Source organism: Sarcophilus harrisii, chromosome 4 (genome assembly GCF_902635505.1).
Source record: "Sarcophilus harrisii chromosome 4, mSarHar1.11, whole genome shotgun sequence".
NCBI classification, from domain to species: domain Eukaryota; kingdom Metazoa; phylum Chordata; class Mammalia; order Dasyuromorphia; family Dasyuridae; genus Sarcophilus; species Sarcophilus harrisii.
Genome location: NC_045429.1, coordinates 323,213,309 through 323,239,244, shown reverse-complemented (window position 1 = coordinate 323,239,244; position 25,936 = coordinate 323,213,309). Strand labels below are relative to the sequence as shown.

Here is a 25,936-nt window from a genome sequence, read left to right as displayed (position 1 = left end):
GTTTGTGTCATTATCTCAGATTTAGTTATTATAATGTGGTTTTTTTAACTATAAGATGGGTAACGTCCTTTGCCAGCTTTGTGGTCTTAGGACCATACTTAAGGTGGTATAAATAGCCTGAATTGTAGAAAAGTCCTTGACAGATGTCGAGAGAATAGACTTCTGAATGTTTCCCTTAAATTTTTTGCTCGACCTTTTATTTCCACAGGTCCTTTTCATGAGGGGACAGAACAGCACAAATTGGTCCAACAATGACCATTACTTAAAACCCACAAAGAGCTTTGAACAATTTTTGTACCAAAAAAGAGGCATGTTTGAAAGATCTGCCTGGTCCTAAAGAGAGGAAAGGGCTCATAGATCTCCATGCTTGGGAGTCTTTCACTTCTTCCTCCGGCCTTTGTGCCGCTGTTCTTTACGTTGCTGTGCCCTCAGGTCCTTCTTCATCCTTGTGTCCACCACTTTAAAGTGTCCTTTGACTCCAGCTGGTCGTCGGACCTTTCGGCCCACACCTTTTTTAGCCACAACATAGGTAACCTGGCGTTTCTCCTTACCAAACCCTGCCTTCTTGTAGAGGCTGCAAAGGAAAGAAACAAATTGAAAACCTACTGCCAACATTATGTTTGTCATAATATTAAAATATGGAAAGAGTAATAGATAAAACCCACTTCAACAACAAAAAAAAAAGATAGATTTTTAAGAACCCAAGATGCTCTACTTTTTTTGTTCCATTTTACCTGCGCAACTGGGCCATCTTCTCCCGCTCAGAGATATCTACTGTATTCACCACAGCCTCTGCCTTTCGCTTAGTCTGCTCCATTTTCTTTAACATCTGTGGAAAGAAATCTTGATTACAACATAATTGCCTTTGGAGGCAAGCTGCATAGTTATCTTAGAAAACATTGTTACTCACTCTACGTTTCTTTCGGGCTTTGGCCTCAGCCACTTTTTTGATAGGCCGAGCATTGATTTCACGCCAGCGTTTTCGGTATTCTTCCACTGTCTTCTTATCCAGAGGCAGTGGCCGAATTCGATGCTGCTTCTCCTCCTGTACAAACCACTCAGGGAGGTCCCCTTCCTCTTCATTATATGTATATCTGATGAAAAAGAAAACTCATTTATTCAATGCTTTTAAAACCTGCTGTCCATTCACCTAGAATCCATCCTCCATAATTCCTACTTTTCATACCTGCTGAAGGAGTCATCCACAAGATCCCTCCTTGCCTTCCGGGAAGAGGCAATCATGGCACCTAGAGCTAGACCTTCTGGGTCCAATATCTGTCGTTTGACTAAGGGAAGAGATTTTTAGAATCCAGTACCCAAAAGAGCACCCTAGAATGCACGTAACTATCTTTCTAAGCAGAACCCCAGCCTCTTACCTGGGTCCTCAATGGGCACTACCACAAACCCATCATCAGGCTCCAGTGAACGGCCCCGTTTCTTTCCTTGAGGATTTTTACTTAATTTTCTGTTTAAAAAAGAAAAGAAAGCATGGGCCCAGCTTAAAACCTCTTCCCTTCAGAACAAAGAAACTGAGAAAGGAACGGGGATAACAGGGAAATCAATTCTTCCCTAGTTTCTACCACATCTCTTATCACCAGAGACTCTCTCACCTCTCATCTTCACTGCTGCTGCTATCACTGTCTGAACTGCTGTCATCTTCCTCCTCTTTAGCAGAAGTGGCAGCCGCCTTTGCCTCTGCAGCTAGCTTTCCCTCTGTATTGATGAACTGGGTCTGAGATTGGAAAGGCATTTTCTCCTTCCTTGAAATTGTAGGCTTCTGTTGGTCTTTTTGCTTTTCTTTACAGCGACTCTCATATAACAGCTGAGCCTGGCTTATCTCCAGAGCCTGATCTTCATCATCTTCAATCCCTGCAAAACCACCCTGCAACGAAACAGGGCTTCAGAATTAGGGAAGGGGGAAGGAAACAAGCAGACTTCTCCCTGTTCTGCCTCATACCACTATGGCTAATCCTAAAACCATACTTTAGATCCCCTTCTCATTGTTTCAATTCCTATACCTAATCATACACTTACTTTGGAAAACCACAGATTGGTTTGTTCTTCCTGAAGGACAGCTTTTTCCTCCAGTGGCACCAAAAGAGGGTTATCTTGTTCCTCCTCTTCTTGACTTTGCTCCTCTGCAAATTTCACACTATGGGTCCAGAAACAGATCACAAGGAAACTTGAGTCTTCCATGTAATAGGGTTATGGCACTTTTTTTTAAGATTAAAATAATATTTACATGTAAAGATAGTTTTCATTATTTACTCTTGCAAAACCTTGTGTTCCAAATTTTTTTCCCTCCCCACTGCCCCTTTCCCTTAGACAGCAAGTAGTCCGATACAGATTAAAGGTGCAATTCTTTTAAATATTTCTACATTTATGCTGCACAAGAAAAATTCAGGTCATGGAGGGAAGGGGAAGAAATGACAAAAAAAAAGTAAGCAAACAACAAAAAAAGTGAAAACACTAATGTTTTGGTCCACATTTAGTCCCCATGGTCCTCTTTCTGGATGCATATGGCTCCAACTATGACAAGTCTATTGGAATTGGTCTGAATCACCTCATTGTTGAAAAGAGCCAAGTCCATCACAGTTGATCATTACATAATCATCTTGTTGCTGTGCACAATGTTCCCACTTCACTTCACTTAGTAACAGTTCATGTAAGTCTCTTCAGGCCTCTCTGAGGATCATGGAATTTAGAACTGAAAGCAATACCAAAGGGGTATATCCTTGAACTGAACTCACCGTTTTCGAGATGGAGCTCCATAACCCTTAACACCTTCTAGCTCTTCAGGGTCTAGGTCACTGGCCAGAGATTCATCATCAGCATCCTCATTCTCTTCATCAGATAAATAGATATCACTCTCTGGTTCTTCCAATAGGAATTTGTCTGCAGCTCCCATATTTCCTTGGGCCACTTCCTGTAGTAGCTGTGGTTTAATGTAAAACAGACCAATGCTTCTCAAAATAATGCTTTTGTGTTTTCAAGATACTATGTTGTCAAATTTATGTCAATAATCCCACTTTTGGAAAACATTGCTACAGATATGGTTTCCACCTTAAATTGCAGAAATCTTCCTTCTGGAACTTACACTTAAGGGACTTCTCGTTTATTTAATTGTCTTCACATGGCCTGATCTCCAAGTCACCTCACCATCCTAAGTACCCTACCCTACAACATTCTTCCTAAGATGGCACTCAAGGTGAAATAAACATACAAACATACTCCAGATATGTTCTGCAGAGTTCAGCATGCATTAGGAAGATTTATTATGCCTCCTTGGTTCTGCAGGCACAATAAAGGATACTCAATGAAATTTGATATTTTTGTCTGCCCTGTCTTACTGTTGACTTACAGTAATCTATCTTGTAAGCTGATCCTATCTTATTACAGCAGAGTTTATGATGCTAAGTACAGGAGCTAGAATTTTAAAAGGAAGTGTGGTATTAGATTTAACACATGGATCATTCTCCCAGTTCGGTGTCACTGCAGATCTCAGAAGCATACCTTTATCCAAGTCACTGATAAAAAAAACTGAGCAACATGGAGACAAAGGCAGACAGATCCCTGAGGCCACTCCATTACAGGCTTTTCAAGTTAAGACCCTAATGTTAGCAAATTTCACAAACAAATCTCTGTTCTCTGCCCTAACATGGTATAAGCTTTACATCTTCCTCTTATTCCTCATCTCTCCAGATTTAAGAAGCATCATTCAGTCAACTATAATGGCAAGTTCCAAAGTTAATATAGGAAAATGGTGCTAAGGGAATCTGTAGTACATGATGCTCCATGTATAGTCATAAAACCCCTCCACCTTTCCTTTCCAGCCTACCTGGTGGCCACGGATTGTCCGTAGGGAGAACATCCCAGTTTCACCATCATCAGCAATGGACACTCCTGGCAGATCCATCTTCAATTCCACACGCTCCCGTTGCTTCCTCTGTTCCTGAAGTAACTTTTTTTTCTTCCTGAATAGGAAACGTGGGAGTCCCTGAGCCTTATCAGCCAATCCCCTCAAGGATTTTTCCAAACCTCACAATCACTCCCAATGTCTGTTGACCCAAAAGGGGAAAAATGTTATAAACATGAAATAACTCATGAAACTGCTGAAATGCACTTGAGAACTCAACCTGTATCTTACAGTGATGGCTCAAAGCCTCCAGAATTTTTTTTTTTTTTTTTTTACAAATGTGCAGAAAAGCTTAAAAAGAAAAAAAAAAGTTTGATAATATGTCCCCATCAATCACTCCCACACTTTGTGCTCTTCCTTACTTGTAGACCCTAGCTCTGTCACAGTCTTCTCTCACCTTTTCAGCTCTGCTACTTCCTGTGCCTTCATTTCTGCAAGAGCCCTGTCCAAGTCTTCCTCCTCATCCTTGGCAGCAAGAGTTGTCTTTTTTCCTTCTTCTTGTTCTTCCTCCTCTTCCTCTTCTCCAGAGCTAAGGCTGGAATAGACAGTAAGATATGAACGAAAGCACATTTGATTGCACTAGCCCTCTCCCAATCTTACTCAAATGTTATGATCTACCTCAATCTTCAGCTTACCTGATGTCCAGTGCCTTTGCTTGATCTTTTAGCTTCTTGGCCACAAATCGACGAAGCTTTGTCCTCCAATTCAGCAGGGACCTGTTCCAAAAGTCCCATTACTTATCACCCTACTCTATCATAAAATGCCTTATTGAAGGCATAAGACTTACATTCAGGTACCAAGATGACAAAAAACAAATGAAAATCCATGTTCTGTCCCTAACTCCAATTTGTGGGGCAAATGTTACCTATTATGAAAAAGGTATCAGGTACCATCTGCTGAATGCTCACTGGGCCCTACTCCTCATACACTCAGGCTTGCCCCCATAATCCTTCCCAGTCTCTTAATGTGATATGTCTGTCCTAGTACCTGAGCTCCTTTCGCCCCAGCACTTTGATGTCCTGGCAGTACACCTTCACATCCTCATTAGTGGCTGGATGCAGCTCCAATTCCTTATCATCCAGTATGATCTGCTCAGCAAGGAAGGAGAATCATCAGAGAAAACTAAACTTCCTAAATGGGTTAGACAACTCTTCCACATGGTTCTTTAACCTTGAACACTCACCTCACTAGCTTTGGAGAGAAAATCAACAGGGTTTGCAGCACGGAGAAAATCAGTGATGGAGACCCGATGATAGAGGGTGAGATCACCATCAGCATAGCCCTCAGCCTAAGGGGACAGGAAAGAAACAGAACAGAGAAATCCCCTTTGAGGTGTTCTTAATGATCCACATTCCTTCTCTCTCTCTCACTTGGGGTATGTCCACTTTTCTTCCACATACATACCTTGGGTTTCTTCTTGGTTACCAATTCACTCACAGTCTTGGCCTGAACTTCAACCTCTTTAAAGGCAAATTTAGGATCAAAAAATTTACTGTCAATCTTATCAGGAGCCAAGAAACCTGAAAGAGAAGTGTACAGAAAGAAAAAAAAAAATGAGAATAGGTTTTGAGAGGGAGGACAAAAGAGCTTAAAAGAAGAGTAGTACATATAGACACCTAAGAAAAATCACCTTGGCAAACCACAAAAATCTCTGCAGATTCTTGGCGGGAAGCTTGGGGCTTAGTGGCCTGGACGTGGCGAAATAGCTGCTGGAAAATCCAGAGAAGAGCCTGGTAGTCACGGGAGCGAAAAACCTTTGTAATGAAGCAGCCACCACGTGCCAGGAAATCACAAGCCAGACGGAGTGCCATCAAAGTCAAGTGGGCTGAGGGGAATCAAAACTTGTCAGCTAGAATGCTCAGCAGCTATGAACAATCCCAGCCCCAATTCTCCTTATGCACCTTGTGAGTAGGCATCATGGACCCAGCTAGCCCCTACGTTAGGGGCCCCATCATTGAGCACAACATCAACCTTCCAAGTCTTCAGCTCCTTCTTGAGAGCCTGGAAAAAGAAATAGAATGTCACCTCTTTTTAAATTCTGAATCTTCCCTACTGTTTAGCCAGTTTCAAGGGCTTAATAAATGCTTTTGCTTGAATAAAGTAACTAACACAGGAGGGACATGAGAATGGTGACTTGCAAAAATTGAGGATAAACATACCTAGTCTCATATAAATTATACAACCACAACGGACATTATGTTATGGGTAAAACAGGGTCTCAATCTTCTCCATCTCAGGCATTTGCACTTCTCACAACTGAAGAAATCCACGATGACAGATTCAATCACACAACACACAGCTCTCCTACCAGCCACTACTGTCATCTCCCTCCATCCCAACCCCTACCCGAAACGATTTCACCACCAGAACACAAGCACGTGGGAAGGAGAGAGGGGCAGGGCTTACCTGGCGGCATCGGTCAGTTGTGATATCCTCTTGCAGCGTAACCACATTGGGAATGGGCTTGATCGGAACCAGGTCCACCCCTAGAAAAAACAGAGATCCCAGCTACCACAGGGAAGACAGAACCCTGAACCCGCCACCCCAAGCGGCCAGGGGCAATACCTTTAACACTCACCCACGATAAGGCTGGACACCGGCATAAACTTGGAAGCCACCTGCAGCCTGCAGAATTAAAGAGAGCAATCGCATCATTCTCCAAAGTCTTTTCTTCTTCCCTTGTATGCTAAGTATTTAGGTTTGTCACCTCTGGGGGAAAGTGGGTGATGGGGGGAGGGGAGGGGCTGGGGAAGGAGACGGTGGGAGTGGGGACAGAACCGCCGGGAGAACCACCGACCCCCTGGGAGATGCCTAGCCCGACCTCAGGAGAGTGATCAGAGTCACGGAAAGGACGGCTTCCGGGGGGGGGGGGCGGGAGCAGTCACCTACCAGCCCCCGGGCGCCGCGCACAGATCCAGCAAGGCCCGGGCTTTTTGCAGAAACTGGAAGCGGCGGTTCAGCTGGATCAGTTTGAAGGCTGAGCGGGAACGAAAGCCTGTGCAAGGAAAGGTGCCGAGTGAGCGAGGTCGGAGGCGGAGATGACAGACACCCACAAGGCCAGAGGATTCTTCCAAACTCACCGGTCTCCTTCGCTAGGTGATAGAACTTGTCCCGCCGGCTCTTCCCGACTTTCCCCTTCTTTCCCATGGCGCTGGCCTGCAGCGTCCCCTCGGCCGGATCGGGGAGAAGACTATCTCCTAGCGCTCACGGCCACTTCTATAGACAAGCGGCTTGCCGAAGTATCCAAAAACCTAAACTTTGAGGGGCACGTGTTGGCTGGTGACGTACTTCCGCCCTCTGCCGTCGCCGTCGCTCTGACGTATTGCTCCGCTCCTTCCGCCATCTTGAGTTTGTTGATAAAAATTCTTGCAGCGGTTTGGAGTGTTGTTGTTGATAGGCGAATTTACCCATAGGGCGGGATCATTTAATCCGATCCCCTTACTGCTCTAGAAGTCAGAGACAGGAAGTGACGTCTCCAAGATCTGCGGCCGGGATTCTTATAAAAATAAAGCTAAGACCCAGGGAGTGGATGATGGAGCAGTGGAAACCAGCTGTCAAGGGAGTGTTTCGGAGGAGCGTTTTTTAGGTCGCCTCGTCCTTTCACCCTTGGAAAGGAGCAAACGTGAATTTTCGACCTTCCCAACATGGCCGCCACCTGTCTTGCGTGAAGGGGATTGCGTTCCTTGACCCGGAAGCTTTATTTTGCATTTCGCGGTTGCTCCCGCCCTTTTGCGCTTGCGTCCGGAACTCTTGGATGCCGGCATCCGGCTCTGGGAAGGGAAGATGGCGCTGGACGGACCGGAGCAGGTAAGGAGGCTACGGCGGGTCTTGGGGAGGGAGTGTGGGCATGGATGGGGTGTGGAACACAAATCTGGGCAGGGAACAAATCAAACCAAGATTTGGACCTGACGGAGGCGGGGACCGAACCCAAGCAGGGGCCGGTGCTACTCCAAAGGCCGACGTGCTTTGTCAGCGCCGCCCCGGCCTGACGGGGCTGGGTATGAGGCCTCTGCTCGTGTGGGGCGGGGGCGCCCTCGTTCCTCCCACGCACGTTGACATGCGTGTGTGTGTGTGTGTGTGTGTTGCGTGTTGCGTGTTGCTTTCCCGCCCAGATTGATTGTAAACTCCCGGCGGGCAGGGAGCGAGCTGACCCCCTTCCTGCCCGGGACAGTGCATGCCTCACAGGGCTCTGTGCCGTAGGCGTCCCCCGCAAAATGTTGTTTGATAACATTTCTTCAGCAGATGGAGTTGGAGGAGGGCAAAGCCGGGAGTGGGCTACGGCAGTATTACCTGTCCAAAATCGAGGAACTGCAGGTGAGGCCAGGGATGGGGAGCGAGACGAGTTATTCCGGGAAAGGGGGGTGGGGGGTGGGGGGTGAGTCAAATTGGTCGGACGAGGAAGAGAAATTAATTTCCAAGGATCTTTTGAAAGGAGGGTGTCCTTGCTGGGTTCAGAAGGAAGAGAGAAGGCATGGGAAGTTGGGCTTGTCAGATGTGGAGGGATTTGGGTTTAAAAAAAAAAGTGAGGTAAGAAAGCTTGAGAGCCTTCCGTGTGGGAGGCGTTTGTAAGACTCCTATTGCTTGGAGCCTGAACTTGAGGAACACAGAAAACTCAGTATTCTAATTTTAAAAATAGAAACTGGATAGAATGAAGATGTATTGAAGGGTTTATTTCTAAACTTCAGTGAAGACTTTGATGCTTTTATAGGGAAAATAGGGTATCCAGCTAGTAGAGGAAAGGTTGGGTTCATGTAGTCCTTATTGGAGACTTCATTGTTTTAGTGAATAACTGACCTGGGTTTTTAAAAGTTCCCCAGAATCCCCCCAAAATGCCCTTTGTCAGGGCAGAATTCTCATCTTTGGACTAGACTGAATCACAGCAGTACTTTTAAGGACCATAAAAAGGTAGATGTGATCAGTTTTGCTTGAATCTGAGGTCAGGTATATTGGGCCTTGTTCTTCCATGTTTAGAGGTTTGGCTGGGATGCTTTTTTTTTTTAGTTATTTGTCTGTAGATTATACTGGTTATCTTCTACACCACTATAGCTGATTGTGAATGACAAGAGTCAAAATCTCCGACGTCTGCAAGCCCAAAGAAATGAGCTAAATGCAAAAGGTAGGAGTCCTGCATATTGATTGGGATTCATAGATTCTGGGTTCTGTTTTGATTTTCTGGGTGGTACTCTTGCTGCATTTCAGATATTAACACAAAATAGCATATGGTTGAACAGCTGTATGGTGCAGTGGATAGAGTGCCAGGCTGGAGTCAGGAAGACTTATCTTCCTGAGTTCAAATGTGACCTCAGACACTACTGAATAATTCACTTAACCTTGTTTGCCTCAATTTCCTCAGCTATGAAATGAGCCAGAGAAGGGCAAATTCCAGTTTATTTGTGTGTCGTTCTCCTCCCCTCCCCCCAAATATATATGTATGTATGTATATGTATATATGTGTGTATATATATATATATATGAGAGAGAACCCAAATGGGGTAAACGAGTTAGACATGATCGAAACTAGTGAAGAAAAGCATACGATTAGCATCTTTCTGTTCCATATATGTTGGAAGCTTCTTAAGAACAACAAAATATCTTATGCTTCACAACAGTGCTTGAATTAATTGAACCACCAGGATGGAATGGGAATCAGGTAATTTGCTGAGCTATTTAGGAAAGCCTTAGCAAAGTACCAAAAAGTACACCAACAACTACTTTTGTTTCCTATACAGTGCGCCTGCTTCGGGAGGAGCTGCAACTGTTGCAGGAGCAGGGGTCATATGTGGGGGAAGTGGTCCGGGCTATGGATAAAAAGAAAGTTTTGGTTAAGGTACAGAGAGTGACTAAAATAAGTCTTTGTCCTTTCCCTTAGATACACCCTGGAAGGCAAGGGGAGGTGAGGGGCGGGGTAAAGAGACACAGTGTCCCCATCTTACTGGTTAATTGATTATATGTACATATGCCTATATTTAACATTTTGTGGTTTTTCTTTGTATGACTTGGTATCTGGGATGGAGGCTGGTACCACTTGGAATGCTAACAAGCCTCCCTTTCTAGGTACATCCTGAGGGGAAGTTTGTGGTGGATGTAGATAAGAACATCGACATCAATGATGTAAGTGTAGCAACTCCAGGAATTGAGGGAGAGTAAGACGCTGGGGCCTATGTGTGCTATGCCCTAGTGATGTATTTTAAAACTATCCACCACAACCAGGTAACCCCCAATTGCCGTGTGGCCCTTCGAAATGACAGCTACACCCTGCACAAAATTCTGCCCAACAAAGTAGATCCATTGGTATCTTTAATGATGGTGGAAAAAGTGCCTGATTCAACCTATGAGATGATTGGTGGCCTAGACAAGCAGATTAAGGAGATCAAAGAAGTGATTGAACTGCCTGTTAAGCATCCTGAGCTCTTTGAGGCACTAGGCATTGCACAGCCCAAGGTAAGGGCAGGATTTCCTTTGGGAATCATATTGGGGATTCTGATCCATACCCTCCACCAGTTACCAATATTAAGTCACAACAATTGTTGGGTTAGAGGCAATTGTGCCCAAAATTTACCAGTTGGGTTATGGGAAAATTCTGGTGAACTTTACTATAAGAGGATTGAGTTTCTTCTTCCCTATTTTAGGGTGTATTGCTGTATGGACCTCCAGGTACAGGCAAAACTCTTTTGGCTCGGGCTGTGGCTCATCACACTGACTGCACCTTTATTCGTGTCTCAGGCTCAGAATTGGTACAGAAATTCATTGGTGAAGGTGAGCACGTTAGGGGAAGATAAAATCATGGGTGTAACCTCAGTTTAGATGAGATGAGAGACCAACCAGAATTCTTCCTTCACTTTGGCCTGCAGCTTTTGATGCAAGTTTTATGTTTTTCAGGAGCACGAATGGTACGGGAGTTGTTTGTCATGGCCCGAGAACATGCCCCCTCCATCATTTTTATGGATGAGATTGACTCCATTGGTTCCTCACGGCTAGAAGGTGGCTCTGGGGGGGACAGTGAAGTGCAGCGAACAATGCTAGAATTGCTTAACCAACTGGATGGCTTTGAAGCCACTAAGAACATCAAGGTAGGAAGGATTCTGGTTTGAGGGGGGTAGAACCTAGCTATAAAAAGAGAGAATAAAGGTAGCCAATGAATTATTTTCCTTCTTACAGGTTATCATGGCCACTAACAGAATTGACATCCTGGATTCTGCTCTACTTCGCCCTGGTAGAATTGACAGGAAGATTGAGTTTCCACCCCCTAATGAGGAGGTTGGTGGTAGAGAGCACCCAGGGGAAAATGTAGCTGCCTAAGAGGGGGAAGAGTGTAGTGCTCAAGTCTTCCCTCTCCTCTCTACCACTACAGGCACGATTGGATATTTTGAAGATTCACTCTCGGAAAATGAATCTGACCCGCGGCATCAACCTACGGAAAATTGCAGAGCTCATGCCTGGGGCATCAGGAGCTGAAGTGAAGGTAACCTAGAGTGTTTATGAAAGGAAGAATGTTTTAGGAGTTGTGACCTGAGAGTCCTGTCTTTTCTTCATCTGACATTCTGTATGTAGGGTGTGTGTACTGAAGCTGGAATGTATGCCCTTCGAGAACGGCGTGTCCATGTCACCCAGGAAGACTTTGAGATGGCAGTAGCCAAGGTAAAGAGGCTATGATTTTGGGAGGTGGGAAGCCGTAATACACTCCAAGCTGGTTTGTCCTAGTTCTGGGCTGTAACTTTATCTTATCACTTCTTCCTTTAGGTCATGCAAAAAGATAGCGAGAAGAACATGTCCATCAAGAAACTATGGAAATGAAATGGTCAGCTTTACATCTCCCAAATAAAGCTCTCTGGGACAGTTAAGTTCTGTTACGATTCTAGTTTTTGCTACCCTTCGTTGCAATCTGGAGATGTTGTTCAGTAATCAGACTCAGAAGGCACCAATAAACAAAATGTATTTATTTCCAAACTAGCCAAAAATGGTACTTGCTGCCCTGTCCACTCCTCTTCCTCTAATCCCTATGGGACAGCAACACCCTTGCCCTCCACCATGCAAACATCCATATTTCCCTTCCCCTTTCTCCTTGGACTTTATGAGGCCAAAGGAGTTAAATCTTCACTTCCCACCCTCTCTACCCCTAATGAAGAGGCAAAGCTGGGACCATTGCCTGACAGACACCCAAGGAGATGATGGCGGCTGGAGCTCTTGAGCCGCTTGCATAGATTAAGAAAATGAAGGGGAGGCACCAGGTAGAGCTCCTAGGAAAACCCCCAACCGATTCCCTGTATAAAAAGGTGTTTCCCACTTTAAAAACCTGTTCCCCAAATAGTGCAAATACCTGAAGGAAAGGAAGAGACCAGCAGTGACACTGGGCTATGGGAATGGCAAAGAACTTTGGTTTAGAAAGGCCAGGGAGAGCCTGGGATGTGCCCTCCTGGCTGGCTCCCTGGAGCCAGCTCTGACCTCCACGAGGTCATCACCTGTAAACATAAAAACCCAGGGGTATTTGGTTCTGAAATTTTGCAATTACAATATCAAAGCCCAAACCCCCTAGGGCTGCCACAGCCCCTAGAGGTCCTGCTCAGGCCTGCCCTTAATAAGGACAGAGGAGGCATCTGCTGAACCCAATTAAAGCCAATGCAAAAGTGAATAATAAGGCTGTGGGGCCCAAGCGACTATGAATCCTATGACTACATTTATGCAACTTAAAGCTGGGGAGACAGGGTGGTGGAGACTTCTCCACCCCATCCTATCCCACCTCCCTCTAACTCCAGCTGGGGCACAGAGGGAGGCACCATTCCAGTCTGAGAAGGGAGTGGTTGCAGGAATAAAGAAGGCTCCCTGAGCTGCTAGGTCAGGCGGATTCCTAGCACCTGTTCCAGTTCCTGCCTGCGCTGCTGCACCTGAGAATTGGGAAATAAGAGGGAGAAAAGGTGAGGTTGCAAATTCATAAGAGGAAAGAAAAGGAAGGCTGGCCATTTTCTTCAAGGCCTGTTGAGATCAGGAAACTGACTAGATCTTACCTTGGCAAAAATGTGCCTCCCTACAGCTTCCTGAGCCCAGGGCTGATGGTAGAAGGCAGCTCGCCTTTCTTCCTCTGGGTTACCTATCACATCTGTGATGATCTATCAGAAGAGAGCAAAAAACAAGAAAAAATCTCTTAAGTCCATCAAATGAGCATGGAGAAAGGATGGGTTGATATTAACTTGGAAGTCAGTATACTGTATTACTTCCCTCCTTAATCCATCCTCTCATACCTTGAGATCTCGGCGCTGAGAACGCAGCCATTCCTGAATGAAGTCCTGTGGGTCAGTGCTGAAACTGAGCATGAAATCCCTCTGAGTCTTCAGCTGGTTGATGGACTCAATAGTTTCATGGATCTGAGGAGAGTTGTGTCAAGCAAACCCATTCTCCCTGGCATTCTGCTCAAAGCCCTGAATTCAAGCCCATCCCAAGGATCTAGGGCATAGGAACAGGAAGATCTATTATAGTTTACCCCTAGAGAGCAAAAGTCTACCTTAACATCCAGGGATGCAATCTCCTGTTGGTTGGTGGTGGAAGCTAGAAAGTTGCTCATCTGTGCCTTGAGTGGATCATCTACCTCAACATCAATATCATAACAAGCCGTCTTCTTCTGGTCATTGGGGTCCACACTAGACCAAACCAGAAAAGGAAAGGATGGGGATGAAATCTATTCCACAGATCCACCCAACCCTAGGACCCATTTAGTTTTCATACAGCAAATGTAAGAAGGTTCTATCATTTTCCTAAAACACCAAAATAAGGGAGCTCCTTCTAAGGCCCCTAACTCTTGTTTACCTGATAACATGATTGATGACAATGGGGTCTGGATGTTGTAGTAGCCCAGCCAGTTTCATGGGTATCTCAGAGAAACGAAGACGCCCACAGCTAAAGATCTAGAGAGGAGCAATTGGGGTAAGATAGGGCCAGGCTTGGGGGGGGGGGGGGGGGGGGGGGGGGGGGGGGGGGGGGGGGGAGAAGTAGGCAATAAGTGGGTTAAAGTCTGGGAAGGTACACAGGGCATTCCAGGGCTCACAGGATCAGCAATCTCAGAAATAATGTGAAGCAAAAGCTATTTCAAAAAGGAAAGGTGGCACAGAAGGGGTAAGCAGAGAATATGAGGGAGGGCACAGAAAAAAGGTAATGGGAGTATTGACCTGGCGAAAGTAGCGGTTACAGTTGATATATTCATGCTCGTGCCCATCTTGCAACTGGTTGTGCTTAATGTACAGCCACAGTGCCTGCATGATGGCAGCCCGGGTCTGGGTGTGCACACCAAGCAGCCGAGCCAACCGAGGGTCCAGCTTGTACTGGGGTGGCTGTGGAAAGACCAGGATGGAAAGTCAGAGAAGCCCTTGCCCAGCTGCCTCACAGGTACCTCTATATTTGTCAAATAGTAGCTCTGGGAAATCACCTGATGATCCAACATAAGCAGGAGAGTACACTTAACATTAAGGTCCCCAGGGCGTTTCACTTGGAAGCCATCTGTCTCTTGGGTTGTAGGCAAACGGTGCCACTGAGGGAAAGAAGGAAAGGCCCATTGTATGGAACAATACATATGCTTTCCCCACATGTGGGAAAGTTCTATGTCTCCTAAATATATCAAAACATGGTTCCCAAGGCTATGGCCCAAAGTTCATGGTATTATTCCCTTGGCTTAGGCTTGTCTTACCTCCACCAGATGGTTATCAGGTCCATAAAGCTCCTTGTCTAGCTCTATGACCAGACTCTTAAAAAATGAAGAAAACTTCCTCTTCTGTTTGCTGGGCTAAGAGATGGGAGGGAGGAGTTAATTAGCTACTTGACTCGGCTCTTCCTGACAAAAGCAAGGGTAGGCCTATTCCAATCCTGACAGCAAGACTTTGGGAAATAGTGGGATAGTAGTAGTGGAGTTCCCAATGATTAACAATAGCTTATCTCCCTTCTGTCCTCTCCCCACAAACCCCTTTTCATTTTTGACTCACATCATCCAGTAGCTTCCCTTCCACTCGAAGTTCCCAGGAGGCTACTTTGTCCCCTGCTGGAACTGACCCTGGGGCTCCCACTGTGGCCCCCGAAGCTCCTGCCCCTTCACCTTCTGCCTTGCTGGGGCTAAAGGTGTTAGAAATGTAGATTCGAAGCTTTCGTTTTTGCTACATTAAAAAAAAAAAAAAAAAAAAAAAAAGACAAAGCATCTCTTGGGTGAAGGTTAGGTCATATTTAAAAACTGCCACCCATTTCAAAAGTCTAGATCCCAATTCTAGGTGGAATCCAAAAAACTTTATAAAAAGAACAACCCTATCTCCTTAGTTGAGTGAGAGGAGGAGAAAAAACATCCAACAATCCTGCTGCAATCCCACCCTGGTATTTGCTCTAATAGGCCACTGATACTATAGTAAAGTAAGAGAATCTGGAAAAAAATGGAATAGGGAATGTACATACCGTCAATGGTTTCTTGATGGCCTCCTGGATCTCCATTCGTTTACGAGCAATTGTTTGGTCTAGTTTACGCTCAAAGGCCAAGAGGTCCATGTATGCCTGAGACTCTGGGACTAGCTCCCGGATCTTGTGATTGGGAAAAAGGAGAAGGCTAAGCATTTATCATCCAACCTCCCCAACCCATATCAGCTGAATATATATGCTTTTAGGGATCTAAGATCAGGTACCAGAGGTCTAATCCAACCCCTTCACTTCACAGATGAAGTATGGTCATAAGACTCAGGCTCTGCAACTCCAAGTTTCATTTTCTCACTGTGCCATGTCCAATTTAAGGGAATTCCCTTTCCCTGTCAGTTACTCACAAGGTTTCCAAAGCTAATAATACTTACTCGCTGAGGTAGAACCTTATCTGCCATCTTTCTTCTCTTCAGCCTGGGAAAGAGAGATCAAATGTTCACCCTATGGCTTTGTGAGTACAGGAACCATCTCTCCCCATCACCTTTTTACCCCAAGTTCTACTTTCTTATCTCCTGGGAGATGACTGTCAGAAACAAGCCTCATTCACTGCTCTCAGGCTAGGATGAAACCTTTCTGTCAAAAAAAAGTTAGTGGTAGGGAGAGCAAGGAAAACAGAAAGCACTTACCCTCGGCGTTGGGTGGGCATTGGAGGCTGAGGCTGTGGCACAAGCAGACGTTTCCGGAATGGGTCCATCATAGCAGAGGGCATCCCAGGCCGAAGTGGAGAAGCTGTGCCAAAGGGAGTGCCAGCCGGAGGTCCCACCTGTAGGCCACCCATAGGCATCCTGCTTCCTGGAGACATACCAGGGCGCTGTAGGGAAAGTGGAACAGTCGGGGCATAGGTTAGTGGGTATGCTCGACAGGGCCTTCCACCCATCCCCTCCATTCTGGTGATCTTGGTTACTAAGAGCGCCTTTCCCACCCTGGGCTACATAGGGTTTTGACTAGTTTCACACAGTGAGATGACTCAGTGGAAGACAAAGGGGAACAGGCGTTTGAATGAAAAAAATATAAGCCACACCTGCCCCACCCCCATCAACCGCCCAGGCAGCTGTGCCAGCGAATAGGACAGGAGCAGCCTTAAGCACAAAGAACAAGGGGAAAATCTCTCCTCCAGAGAGGGAACTGGTGGGAGGAACCCAACCTCTTTCATGTTCTAGTTCCCAGCATGCTGTGCTATCTTTCCCTAGGCTACCTTTCCAGAAGACTCAAGGCAACCTTGTCCAGGGCTCTTCATCTGGTACCACAAAGACTTAATGGTGCAAGCTAGGGAAAGCATTCTGTCAAGGCCATTCTAGTCTACAAACCACCACCCATTCTGTTAGAAGCCAGGCTAATCTTAATAACATGGCTATAGTTAGGAGAGTAGTTCAGAGACAGATGTGGATCAAAGCCACAAACAGCCCCTCCTCCCTCCAGTGCCCCTCCTCCAACCCCTCTCAATCCAACCCCTACTCCCGGCCAGTGCCAGTTTTCAGAAAAAATAATCTACCTGAGCCACTAATACCACCAAGCAGATGTAAAATTCTTAACAATAGGGGCTGTGACTATGAAAGGACTAAGAGGGAAAAGAAGGGTTCCCATATATCATCCATTAGGAACCAGGGGGAAAGAGCAGAGGCACTGGACTTTCAACACCTAATCCAAACTGGGTCTTTCCCCCAAAGTTTAGGCACTTAGATTACCTGTGACAGAGCAGATGTTTCTGCTTCTATCTTTGACTATCTTTTCCCATTTCCTCCAACATATTGTTTACTTAGAAACATGGCCAGGTCTCTGCATTCCTAAAAAAACTCACGACCTTGCAATCCCCTCAGCCACATATTCCTTTTTCCCCTTTCACAACCAAATTTCTAAGAAAAAACTACATTTATTGCCTCCACTTACTCTTCTCTTATTCATTCTCTCATTTCTTGGCAATAAGGCTTCCAATCTTATCCATTTAACTAAAATTGCTTTCTCCCAAAGTTACCAACGATCTCTTAATTACTAAATCCCATGGATTCTTAATTCACATCCTTTTTGACATAGAAGCATCTGACACTAACATTGACTCCTAAACACTCTTTGCACAGTGTTCATGACATGCTTTCTCTTAGCTGGTCTCCTACCTATCTGATTGCTCCTCAGTCTCCTTTGCAGTAAATAAATCCTGTTCTGTTACTGAGGGGGTAACCTTAAGATTCTTCTCTGGGTCCTTTCCTTTCTTATATTTTCTTGCCCTCTCCCCTCCAGCCCTGGTTACCTCATTCACATCTCAAGGGTTCAATTCTTATCTCTATGCAGATAATTCCTAGTTCTGCATACCACCTCACTTTTTCTCCTGTGGTCGCGTCCAGAAACAGGAAATGCCTACTGAATTTTTCCAATTTATAGACATTTGAAATTCAACATTTTATCATAAATCTACCTTTCTTCTAAACTTCCCTATTTCAGTCAAGGACACTACCATCTTTCCAAAGGGCTTTACAACCTCAAAATCATCCCCAACTCTTACACTCCATCCCATCCAGCCAATCATCTTCCAAATCTTGCTGTTTCTCCCTCCACATTGCTCATGTTCAAGGCCTTCTTTCCATTCATATGGCCACAACTTTAGTTCAGACCCTAGGTGTCCCTAGACTAGACTAAAATAATCTCCTAACTGGTTTCCCCATCTCAAATCTCCTCCATCCAATCCATGTTTCACGAAGTTGCCCAAGTTATAATCCTAAAACATGGTTCTGCATGTCTCCACTGCCTGATAAAAGTCCAAGGGGCTCCTCATTACTTCCACTATCAAATACAAACCATTCTGTTTGGCATCTAAAGTCCTTCATCCCCGTTTTGCAGCAATATCATACAGGAGTCTCCTTCCTGCATTCTACAGTTTGGCTCATCAGGCCTTCTTGCTACCTCATTTCCCTGCTCTACACACTTCCTGTTCACCTCTGACTTAGCCTCCCTCAGTGATCAGCTCAGTGCAATTCCCCTGATGCCTACCTCACCCACCCCAATAAAATGACCTTTTTAATTTGTTTTGTATATATGCATACATAGTGTTTCTCTCTGTAGAATATAAATTCTTTAAAGACAGGGCCTTATTCATTCTAGTCCTTGTTATCCCAGCATCTAGTATAGTACCTGGGACATAGCCACTTAATAAATAAATTATTGTTGACCAACTGTTTCCAAATTACCTGGTCAGACCATAGTGACCTCAACTCAATCCCCTAAGTCCCATGTATTTCAACTCTGCTAATCCAATGCTTGGCATTAATGGGAGGGAGAGTACAAAAGAATTCTGTACATTCCCTCCCCTAAATTTTTTAGAGTCCTTGAAGCACCCTTTACCCCTGTTCTTGGTAGGTGCTCATGTAACAAAGGAAATTCCTAGATGAAAAGGTAAAAGGTAGGATTAGGTATAAGTTCTAGCCCCAAACATCTGCTCCAGACTTCCTTGCCTCAGGCTCCTCCACAGGCTCAGGCCTCTTCCCATATGGCAGATGGGAGCTCACAAGTTCTCATGGAAAAGAGACCACTCTACAGTATCATGTCTCAGCTTGTCTCAATCTGCTTCCACAGTCTTCTTGGATTATATCTTAGTTTAAGAAAACCTATTCCATTTTCCAAGAAACAATTCTAAACCCAAAGCTCCCAGATTCAGTTCCCTAATCAGGAAAATGGGGAACCAGTTTAGTTTCTCCTGAACCATCTGTACTAAGGACCCTTCCCACTCTATTTAGCCCCCACCCATCTCCTGATTATTTTGTTATCGGTGTTATATCATCTTCCTTGAACGGAATATGAGCCAGAATAAAGAACAGGTTCACAGCCCTTATTTAGAGGAATCAGAGCATAAGACTGAGACAAGATTTCCTGGTCAGTGGTAGTGTATACCTGCAATGGTGCGCCATACAGCAACTTTGTAAAAGCCAAAATGCTCTTTGGTAATTCTGCATGTCTGACCAAAAAGGTCTCAGCTGCAAGTGGAAAAAAACTACTACTAAACATCCTTGTCACTGTCTTTGGGGCACTCCCTTGAGCTGTCCAAATACCAAAACTTGCCAAGTTGTTCCTCTTTTTTCAGCAGACCCCCTCTACCTCCTTCCATTTCCCCTACAGCATCTCAGAGTCCCTTGTTCCCACAGCTTATCCTATATCACACAATTCTCTACCCACCAGATACCCTGATAGTTAGTCTGGGACAGAGCATAAGGAGGCATACTAGCTCCTTGGCTCAGTCAGTTGGCAAAAGCCCAGAAGAACCTCTCCACCCCTCACCACCAAATTCCCCTAGATCCAGATCTGCCCTTCCTTACTTGAGCAAGGGAGCACTGATTCCCTAAAGTCTCATGAATTAAATAGTCTAGCTGATTCTGGACCAGTCATGTTTCAGACTATTCCCATGAATTCCATTTTGGCATAAACCTTATGACTCCTAAGAAACAGTGGGAAGGGAGAGAAGATAAAGAACATTGAGAAGGAATATAATTCAATCTTATTCAGTCATCTCAAAATCCAGGAAGGTTTTTTGTTTAGCCCTGAATCAGTATTAGAGTTGATGCTGCCCAGAATACTGACAATTCACATCAAAGTTGACTGGGCCAAGCAAATGGTTTGTTTTTGGATCTCTCTGGAATCATCTTGGCTCTAAAAGTCCTCCTCAACAAGGCCGGAAGTAGGATAGATGGAACTGTTTCCTTAAGGGTCAATATGGTTTGTCATATCCAATCAACTGGGAAAGGTAAAAAAAGAGGGAAAATGCTATTAATGGTCATCACCTGAAAGCCCTGGCAGAATACACAGATACTTTCCTACCCTCTGAAATCTGCTTTCCTCCTAAGGCCCTCTGCCTGGAGATGAGAAGAGGAACAGAGGGAAACCTCACCAAAGAAAATTCAAAGCTTAGGGAAGGTAGTTTAGCTTTCAGCACACCCAAAACTGAACAGAAATGAAATAGGTGTGTAGTGAATGAGGGTAGCAGCGGATGTAACTCATAAATGATCTAAAACAACTAAGATTGGGGTCCTGGGCTACATGGGTGTGAGAGCCCAGCTAACTAGACCCTAGAGCAAATCCTATTTGGTGTTGCCTTCTAGAGACAGGGGTAACAAATCTTTGACCTCCAGGAGTCCCCATCTTGTTAGCTGTAGGAATAGCTCTCCTAAGACATTGGGAACACTGGTCTGAGACAGAAAGAGTTATACACCTAACAGCTATCCTTCAGAACTCCCACCTTTTCTAAATCCCTCTGAATCCTCTTGCTCCAATTAGCTCCCAGATAAAATGACAGCAAAATGTGGAAAAGGTCTGCCTATGCCTGGGCTAGAGTTGGGCTGATATGTGCCTCTCCAGGTTACCTGGCTTAACTCAAATACTCATGATCTATTTGATGGAGGAAATCTACTGCACCTCCTCTGGAGGCTCTGGTCCTGTTGCACGAAGAAGGGTCCAACCAATTTAATTCTAAGCTTCCCATCAGCGGGTAGCCATCTCTCCCTCTAAAAAAGCAGTTGAGAATTACGTAAAACTGAAACAGGCCAAGACAAGAGAAAACACTACCAGCTCATGGACTCTAGAAAACAGAAAATGCTTGAAATGAAAGCTTTCTAAGAAGGCCCACTCCTGCGAGGGGACTGCCATCATGGGCACCCTACTCCGAAGTAACTAAGCCTCCTCCACTTTGTTTATCTACCCCCGCAGCCCTTTTTTCCGATGGAAGGCCTCACACCCTTCCTGCCGACCCCAATCTCCCAACTCCTCGGGCGCCCTCCTCAAGCCCCTCACACTTGATTTCCTTCACCTGCACCCACACCCCGTTGCCTCTCCATTTCCACCCTTCTTTCACCAGCCAAGGTGGCATCAATCCTCACGTGCTCCTCAATCCACCCTCGGTCTGGCCTTAGCACCCCGCTCTTGCCCGTGTGCACCTTCCTCCCATTCCCACCTGCCCTTCACAAAGTGCTGGCCTGGAATCTCAAGGCTTGGAATCAAGTTCGACACTTACTATCCCCGTGCCCTGGGCCCAGTGGCATGGCCTCTTTGGCCTCAGTTTCCTTATCTGTAAAATGGGAGGGGTGGAAGGATGTGGGCCTGGACGACCTCCGAGCTCCCTTCCAAAGCACACGCACCTATGTGACTGCCAGGAAGGCACCGGCCTGGGGAGCCCCGAACCGGGTGTTCTGTATTCTAGGTCCGCCCCCCCCCAACTGTAATTGGCCTTGACCCTTGGCTAGAGGATGACCCTTGAACTTGGCACCGTGAGCTCCACTTTCTCTGCGGGCCGGTGTTCGCCCAGGCTCCCGTCCTCGAGCCCCCGCCGACCCCACCCCGGCCCCCTGACCCCCGACCCCGTACCTGGTACTGCGCCGCCGGTCCCGCGGGCCCGATGGGGCGAAAGGCTGCGGCCCCGGGTCCTCCCGCGCCTCCAGCAGGCCCCGGGCCCCTTAATGCCGCTCCGGACAACATCCCGGGCCCGGCGGGGGGCGGAGGGGCCCCCAAGGCCGCCGCTACCGCCCCCCCGCCGGGGCTTAGCGGGGGCAGCGGGAACCCCCCCGCGCCGCGGCCAGACATCGTTCCGTCCCGTCTGGCTTCAGCCGCGATCCAGGTTCCGGGCTACGCGCCCAAGGAATCCCTTCCGCGATCCGGGCTCCGGGGCTTCCGGATCCGAGTTCCGTTCTTTACTGATCCAGGCTCCGGGATTTCCCTGTCTGGGACCCGAGGTTTCCTGATCCGGGTTCTAAACTCTTGTACTGAGTTGGTCAGGATCGGATCGGTCCTAGCTCCGCTCCTGAATTGGGGGCGGGAGAGAGGCGGAGAAGTGCAGATCCGGGTTCAGTACGGCGCCCGCCCGCCCGCTGGAAGTTCAGCCCTCCCTTTGGGAGTGGGGGAGGTGAAGGAGCGGCGGCAGGGTACCTACTTCCCGCTGACAGCAACAAACCACCGACTCCGCCCAACCCCGGCCTAGACCCCGCCTATACCTACTGCCTCACCCAATCCAGGGCCACCGTCCTCAAATCCCGCCCCTCGCGAGAACCGCCTCTAACTGCCGGCTCCCCTCCTTCCCTTCGCCAGAACCCCGCCTCTTTCCCTCCCAACCCCCAGCCCGCCAGCGGCCTCTTCCGCTTTCCAGCTCAGCTCCCGCCTCTTCCCCGAGGGGAGGGAGAGAAGAACCTAGTTAGCCCCGAAGCTGTCAAGCCTCCTTCGCCCTCTTCCCGCACCCCCCCAGCAAATCTCTCTGTGTTTTGCACAAGACTCCAGACGCGGGAGGTGCTCGAGTCCGGGTTCCATATTCATTCCCAAAGAAAGAGAGAAAGACGGCAAAGGGACAAAGAGAGTAGCGAAACCAGCCGGTCCAGTCTGCGCGGGGCTGGAGGGGCGGGTGGGGCCAAGTCGGCGCCCTGCGCTTGCGTCCCCATTCCCCCCTTTCCGCGTGGCTGCGCGCGGGCGAGTTCCCCTAGCTGGAAGAAGCCCGTTCCGGCTCCGCGCCCTAGAACTGAATTTGATTAAGTATTTATTAGTCAATTGTTAACGTCAGGCGGCGTCTATGCTTCTCTTACCACGTGCCAGGCTTCACGCTAAGCCCTGGGGATACAAATACTAGCAGCCGTGCAATTCCTGCCCTCGAGGAACTTACATTCTGATAGCAAGTGTTAGAAGGGTTGGGCCCCGGGCTACATCTCGCTCGATCCTCCTAAAACCGTGGGAATTAGGCGCCATTAACAACGTATTCATTTCAGAAATGAAGGGAAACTGAGGCAGAGGTCCCACAGCTAGTATATATTTGAGGTTTGAATTCAAGTCTCCATGACTACAGGCCTATACGCTATTCCCCAAGTCTCTTGGCTGTATTGCTCTTATTTTTCTAATAAGGAAGGGCAATACGTAAACAAGAGTTTAAGGAGGTGAGAGTATGCTGGGGACTGGGGCGAGGTGGGAGGGAGAGGGGGGCAGAGTTAGAAATGGAGAAAGTCAAAGAATAAAAGTTGACTAGACTGGCTTGAACCCTTCTTCAAAATGGGGTTTCAAGGAAGAACTTAGGAGAGATAGTGGCCATTGGGAGAAGACGCGGAGAGACAGCAACTAGAGTACGGTGGCAAAGTCCAGAAGAGTGAAGCAACTCCAGTCAGAGTCATGCCCCAAAACAGATTCCAGGAGGAACTCACCATTCTTTTTATATCATATTGTTTCTAATCTTAACTCTAACCTTGCTTAGCGGAGTATTATCTGTGGCATGGATTGCTTCCCTGCAGTATTCCTTCACAAAAAAAGCTTTTGACATGCATTGTAAAGGGTGTTGGTGAAAGTAATTTGTTTGGCATGGGATAGCAAAGAACTGGAAATAGATTTGACAACAATTTCAACAAATTATAAAGCATGAAGTTGATGTGTTCTCAGGGTTCAATCCCTGGTTCCAAATGATGTGTTTAGGGTTCAGGCTCCAGATGTTGGGGTTTGGTTACAATGGCCATTCTCTTTGGCAAAAGAGAGGTTTATTTAGGAGACGAGATTACAGGCAAAATGAGATAAAATAGACGCCAGAAATAGTAAATGTGAAATAGAGTTGAGAGAGCATATAAACCCCAATGTGGTTTTTAATAAATTAACAATGTAAAGGACAAAATTCCCTAGTGTAACTTAAGAATTACCAGAAAAGGCATAAGGTGGGAATCTACCCTTAACTGACAAGCTAAATCCATAAAGTTTGGCACCCTAAAAGAATTAGTTCTTGATAAAGAGAAAGACACCATGGAGCAGTGTAGGGGATGAGAAGAAAGATACCGCGAGCCATGGAGGGGAAAGACAACATGAGACAGAATGCTTTGGTAGGTTTAGCCCAGAGGGTCATAAGATTCATAATAAAAATTTAATCTCAGGGGTCTGATAAAACTTGGATTCTTGACTGGACATAGCAAGGTAGGACTACTCTGACCTCCACAGAGGGTGGGACTATAAAGTTAAACTAATCCCCATCAGTGCCCTTCCCTGCTTGCTTCAGGGAGTAATTTTATCAGTACTTCAGGCTCCCTCCATCAACCCAACCTAGTAACCCAGGTTCTCAAATTTAATGGAATAGTACTGCGCTGCAGGAAACCTGATGAGGTAAAATAGGCATCAGGAGTGATAAATAGAAATAGATTCAGAAAAGCAATACATTATAAAAAAGATTTATTATGGGGCATCTAGGTGGCACAGTGGATAGCGCTAAAGTCCTAATGTCAGAAGAACCTAAGTTCAAATCTGACCTCGGACACTTAACACTTATTAGCTGTGTGACCCGGGGCATGTCACTTAACCCCACTTGCCTCAGAGGAGAAAAAAAAAAATTACAAAAATCAGTTCTCAACATGGAACAATTATGGTATAAGACATCCATCACAGATTGCAAAGTTTTATTATGTGGAGAGCTCACCTTTATCTTTCCTAATTCTTCCCTGGTTCCTCCCCTTATTTCATAGATGCTGCTTCTTGTCCCCTGAGACTTTAAAAGTTGTATACCCTGAAATGCAAACCATTCATTCATTTATGACTGCATTGTGACTTCTTGAGCCAGGGTTCAGGTAAATAAGTGAGCACCCCTCTCCTTGTTAATTCCTTTTCAGGATTAAGCCTGCTATGAGGTAGCATCTTCCCTCTAGGGACTTCTTCCTCTTGGTTAATTGTGAGTTCTAATAGGAAACATCTTTCCCCTCGTTAATTCACATAATAGTAAAAATTAATGATGAATGTCTTGTGCTAATGGACCAGGTCCTAGACCTGTCTAAAGATACACTAATCAAGATCTCAAAGCTTGTTTAAAGATGCCAGTTCTAGACTACGGCTATACAAATAGAATTGCCTGAGATTTGATTATGGCTGATAATAGCCAGATGGGCTCCTTCCTTGATAGGGGTAAAGAAAATGGCTATGATGAATATATAGAGGCATGAAAAGACTTCCATGAACAGATGCAAAGTGAAGTAAGCAGAGATTGGAAAACAAAATACACAAAGACTACAACCAAGTCAATAAAAGAATGCTGCTTCCTTTTGTGTAATTCTCCCCCATTAGACTGTAAATTCCTGGAGAGCAGGGACAGTCTTTACTATTAGTATCCCCAGGTCTTAGTACAATATCAATTATTTATTGTTTGTTCTCAGTAAGTTAGGGGTCCATTGGACCTTTGAGTTGAGTTCAGCCATGATGACTTTGAAGCCAGGGTTGCAGGTGGGATGGCCCAAGTTGGCATGGAAATCCTGAGAGGATGCCAGGCACTCTGAACCCTAAGAGGTCTTTGGGCTTAGAACTGAGACTGTCCTTTATTGGAACTTTGTGAATCTATTTCCCTTCCCTTCCCCACAGATTGAGGTGGTAGAAGGAAGGAAGAGAAAGAGGAAGAAGATTGTTTTTCATATGTTTGGGGAGTATATGTGTTTTTGATTATATCTTTGTAATAAAAAAAAAAACACCTAGAAATTTACTTTGTTTTCAGTAACTAAGAGGGAGGTCCCAGAAACTATAGACTGACATGTAAAGGTAGACTTTTCCTCCATCTTTAATAAAAAATGTGATGAAATATTGGCAGATATGTTCATACTGGCAGATATGTTTTTGCTGAAGTGT

The 25,936-nt window shown here is 45.9% G+C and overlaps 3 protein-coding genes across 5 annotated transcripts; 1 reads left to right on the top strand and 2 right to left on the bottom strand.

Moving 5' to 3' along the window:
* Positions 1-171: 171 nt before the first annotated feature.
* On the bottom strand, positions 172-7,200 carry FTSJ3 (FtsJ RNA 2'-O-methyltransferase 3). Its single transcript, XM_003768493.4, has 20 exons — positions 6,997-7,200; positions 6,806-6,911; positions 6,495-6,541; positions 6,323-6,402; positions 5,818-5,917; positions 5,547-5,741; positions 5,321-5,436; positions 5,100-5,204; positions 4,904-5,004; positions 4,552-4,632; positions 4,314-4,451; positions 3,839-3,974; positions 2,751-2,935; positions 2,035-2,152; positions 1,611-1,882; positions 1,377-1,465; positions 1,187-1,286; positions 911-1,094; positions 735-829; positions 172-574 (listed from the first exon to the last, which is right to left on the bottom strand). Exons 1-20 carry the CDS (start codon positions 7,061-7,063, stop codon positions 379-381), a joined length of 2,511 nt encoding a protein of 836 aa, XP_003768541.2. The 5' UTR covers positions 7,064-7,200; the 3' UTR covers positions 172-378.
* Positions 7,201-7,387: 187 nt separating this feature from the next.
* On the top strand, positions 7,388-11,757 carry PSMC5 (proteasome 26S subunit, ATPase 5). 2 transcript variants are annotated; one of them, XM_012548488.3, is made up of 12 exons: positions 7,388-7,723; positions 8,159-8,230; positions 8,963-9,032; positions 9,646-9,743; positions 9,971-10,027; positions 10,127-10,357; positions 10,546-10,672; positions 10,796-10,986; positions 11,075-11,173; positions 11,268-11,378; positions 11,468-11,554; positions 11,657-11,757. In XM_012548488.3, the coding sequence occupies exons 1-12, from the start codon at positions 7,700-7,702 to the stop codon at positions 11,708-11,710; spliced, it is 1,221 nt and encodes a 406-aa protein (XP_012403942.1). In that variant the 5' UTR covers positions 7,388-7,699; the 3' UTR covers positions 11,711-11,757. The 2 variants fall into 2 exon arrangements, with proteins under 2 accessions (XP_012403942.1, XP_003768500.1); XM_003768452.4 differs by having other exon boundaries at positions 7,413-7,723; positions 8,156-8,230.
* An 82-nt stretch (positions 11,758-11,839) lies between these two features.
* On the bottom strand, positions 11,840-22,113 carry SMARCD2 (SWI/SNF related, matrix associated, actin dependent regulator of chromatin, subfamily d, member 2). 2 transcript variants are annotated; one of them, XM_031965888.1, is made up of 13 exons: positions 21,692-22,113; positions 15,979-16,163; positions 15,724-15,766; positions 15,338-15,460; positions 14,881-15,048; positions 14,589-14,684; positions 14,331-14,432; positions 14,074-14,235; positions 13,715-13,812; positions 13,413-13,548; positions 13,153-13,275; positions 12,919-13,020; positions 11,840-12,798 (listed from the first exon to the last, which is right to left on the bottom strand). In XM_031965888.1, exons 1-13 carry the CDS (start codon positions 21,905-21,907, stop codon positions 12,745-12,747), a joined length of 1,608 nt encoding a protein of 535 aa, XP_031821748.1. In that variant the 5' UTR covers positions 21,908-22,113; the 3' UTR covers positions 11,840-12,744. The 2 variants fall into 2 exon arrangements, with proteins under 2 accessions (XP_031821748.1, XP_031821749.1); XM_031965889.1 differs by lacking the exon at positions 21,692-22,113 and adding an exon at positions 19,916-20,074.
* Between the last annotated feature and the right edge of the window lie 3,823 nt (positions 22,114-25,936).

What these genes read in the sequence shown, in the direction of transcription:
- FTSJ3 (XM_003768493.4), bottom strand. Translation starts at nt 7,063, where the DNA reads ATGGGAAAGAAGGGGAAAGTCGGGAAGAGCCGGCGGGACAAGTTCTAT. An exon ending in GGTGTCCAGCCTTATCGTGG is followed by an intron (nt 6,403 to 6,494) that starts GTGAGTGTTAAA and finishes TGTTTTTTCTAG; the next exon opens with GGGTGGACCTGGTTCCGATC. An exon ending in CTGGGGCGAAAGGAGCTCAG is followed by an intron (nt 4,633 to 4,903) that starts GTACTAGGACAG and finishes CTTTTGGAACAG; the next exon opens with GTCCCTGCTGAATTGGAGGA.
- PSMC5 (XM_003768452.4), top strand. Translation starts at nt 7,700, where the DNA reads ATGGCGCTGGACGGACCGGAGCAG. An exon ending in AGAACATCGACATCAATGAT is followed by an intron (nt 10,028 to 10,126) that starts GTAAGTGTAGCA and finishes CACCACAACCAG; the next exon opens with GTAACCCCCAATTGCCGTGT. An exon ending in CATCAGGAGCTGAAGTGAAG is followed by an intron (nt 11,379 to 11,467) that starts GTAACCTAGAGT and finishes TTCTGTATGTAG; the next exon opens with GGTGTGTGTACTGAAGCTGG.
- SMARCD2 (XM_031965888.1), bottom strand. Translation starts at nt 21,907, where the DNA reads ATGTCTGGCCGCGGCGCGGGGGGGTTCCCGCTGCCCCCGCTAAGCCCC. An exon ending in CTGATAACCATCTGGTGGAG is followed by an intron (nt 14,433 to 14,588) that starts GTAAGACAAGCC and finishes TCTTTCCCTCAG; the next exon opens with TGGCACCGTTTGCCTACAAC. An exon ending in GTCATCAATCATGTTATCAG is followed by an intron (nt 13,549 to 13,714) that starts GTAAACAAGAGT and finishes GGTTTGGTCTAG; the next exon opens with TGTGGACCCCAATGACCAGA.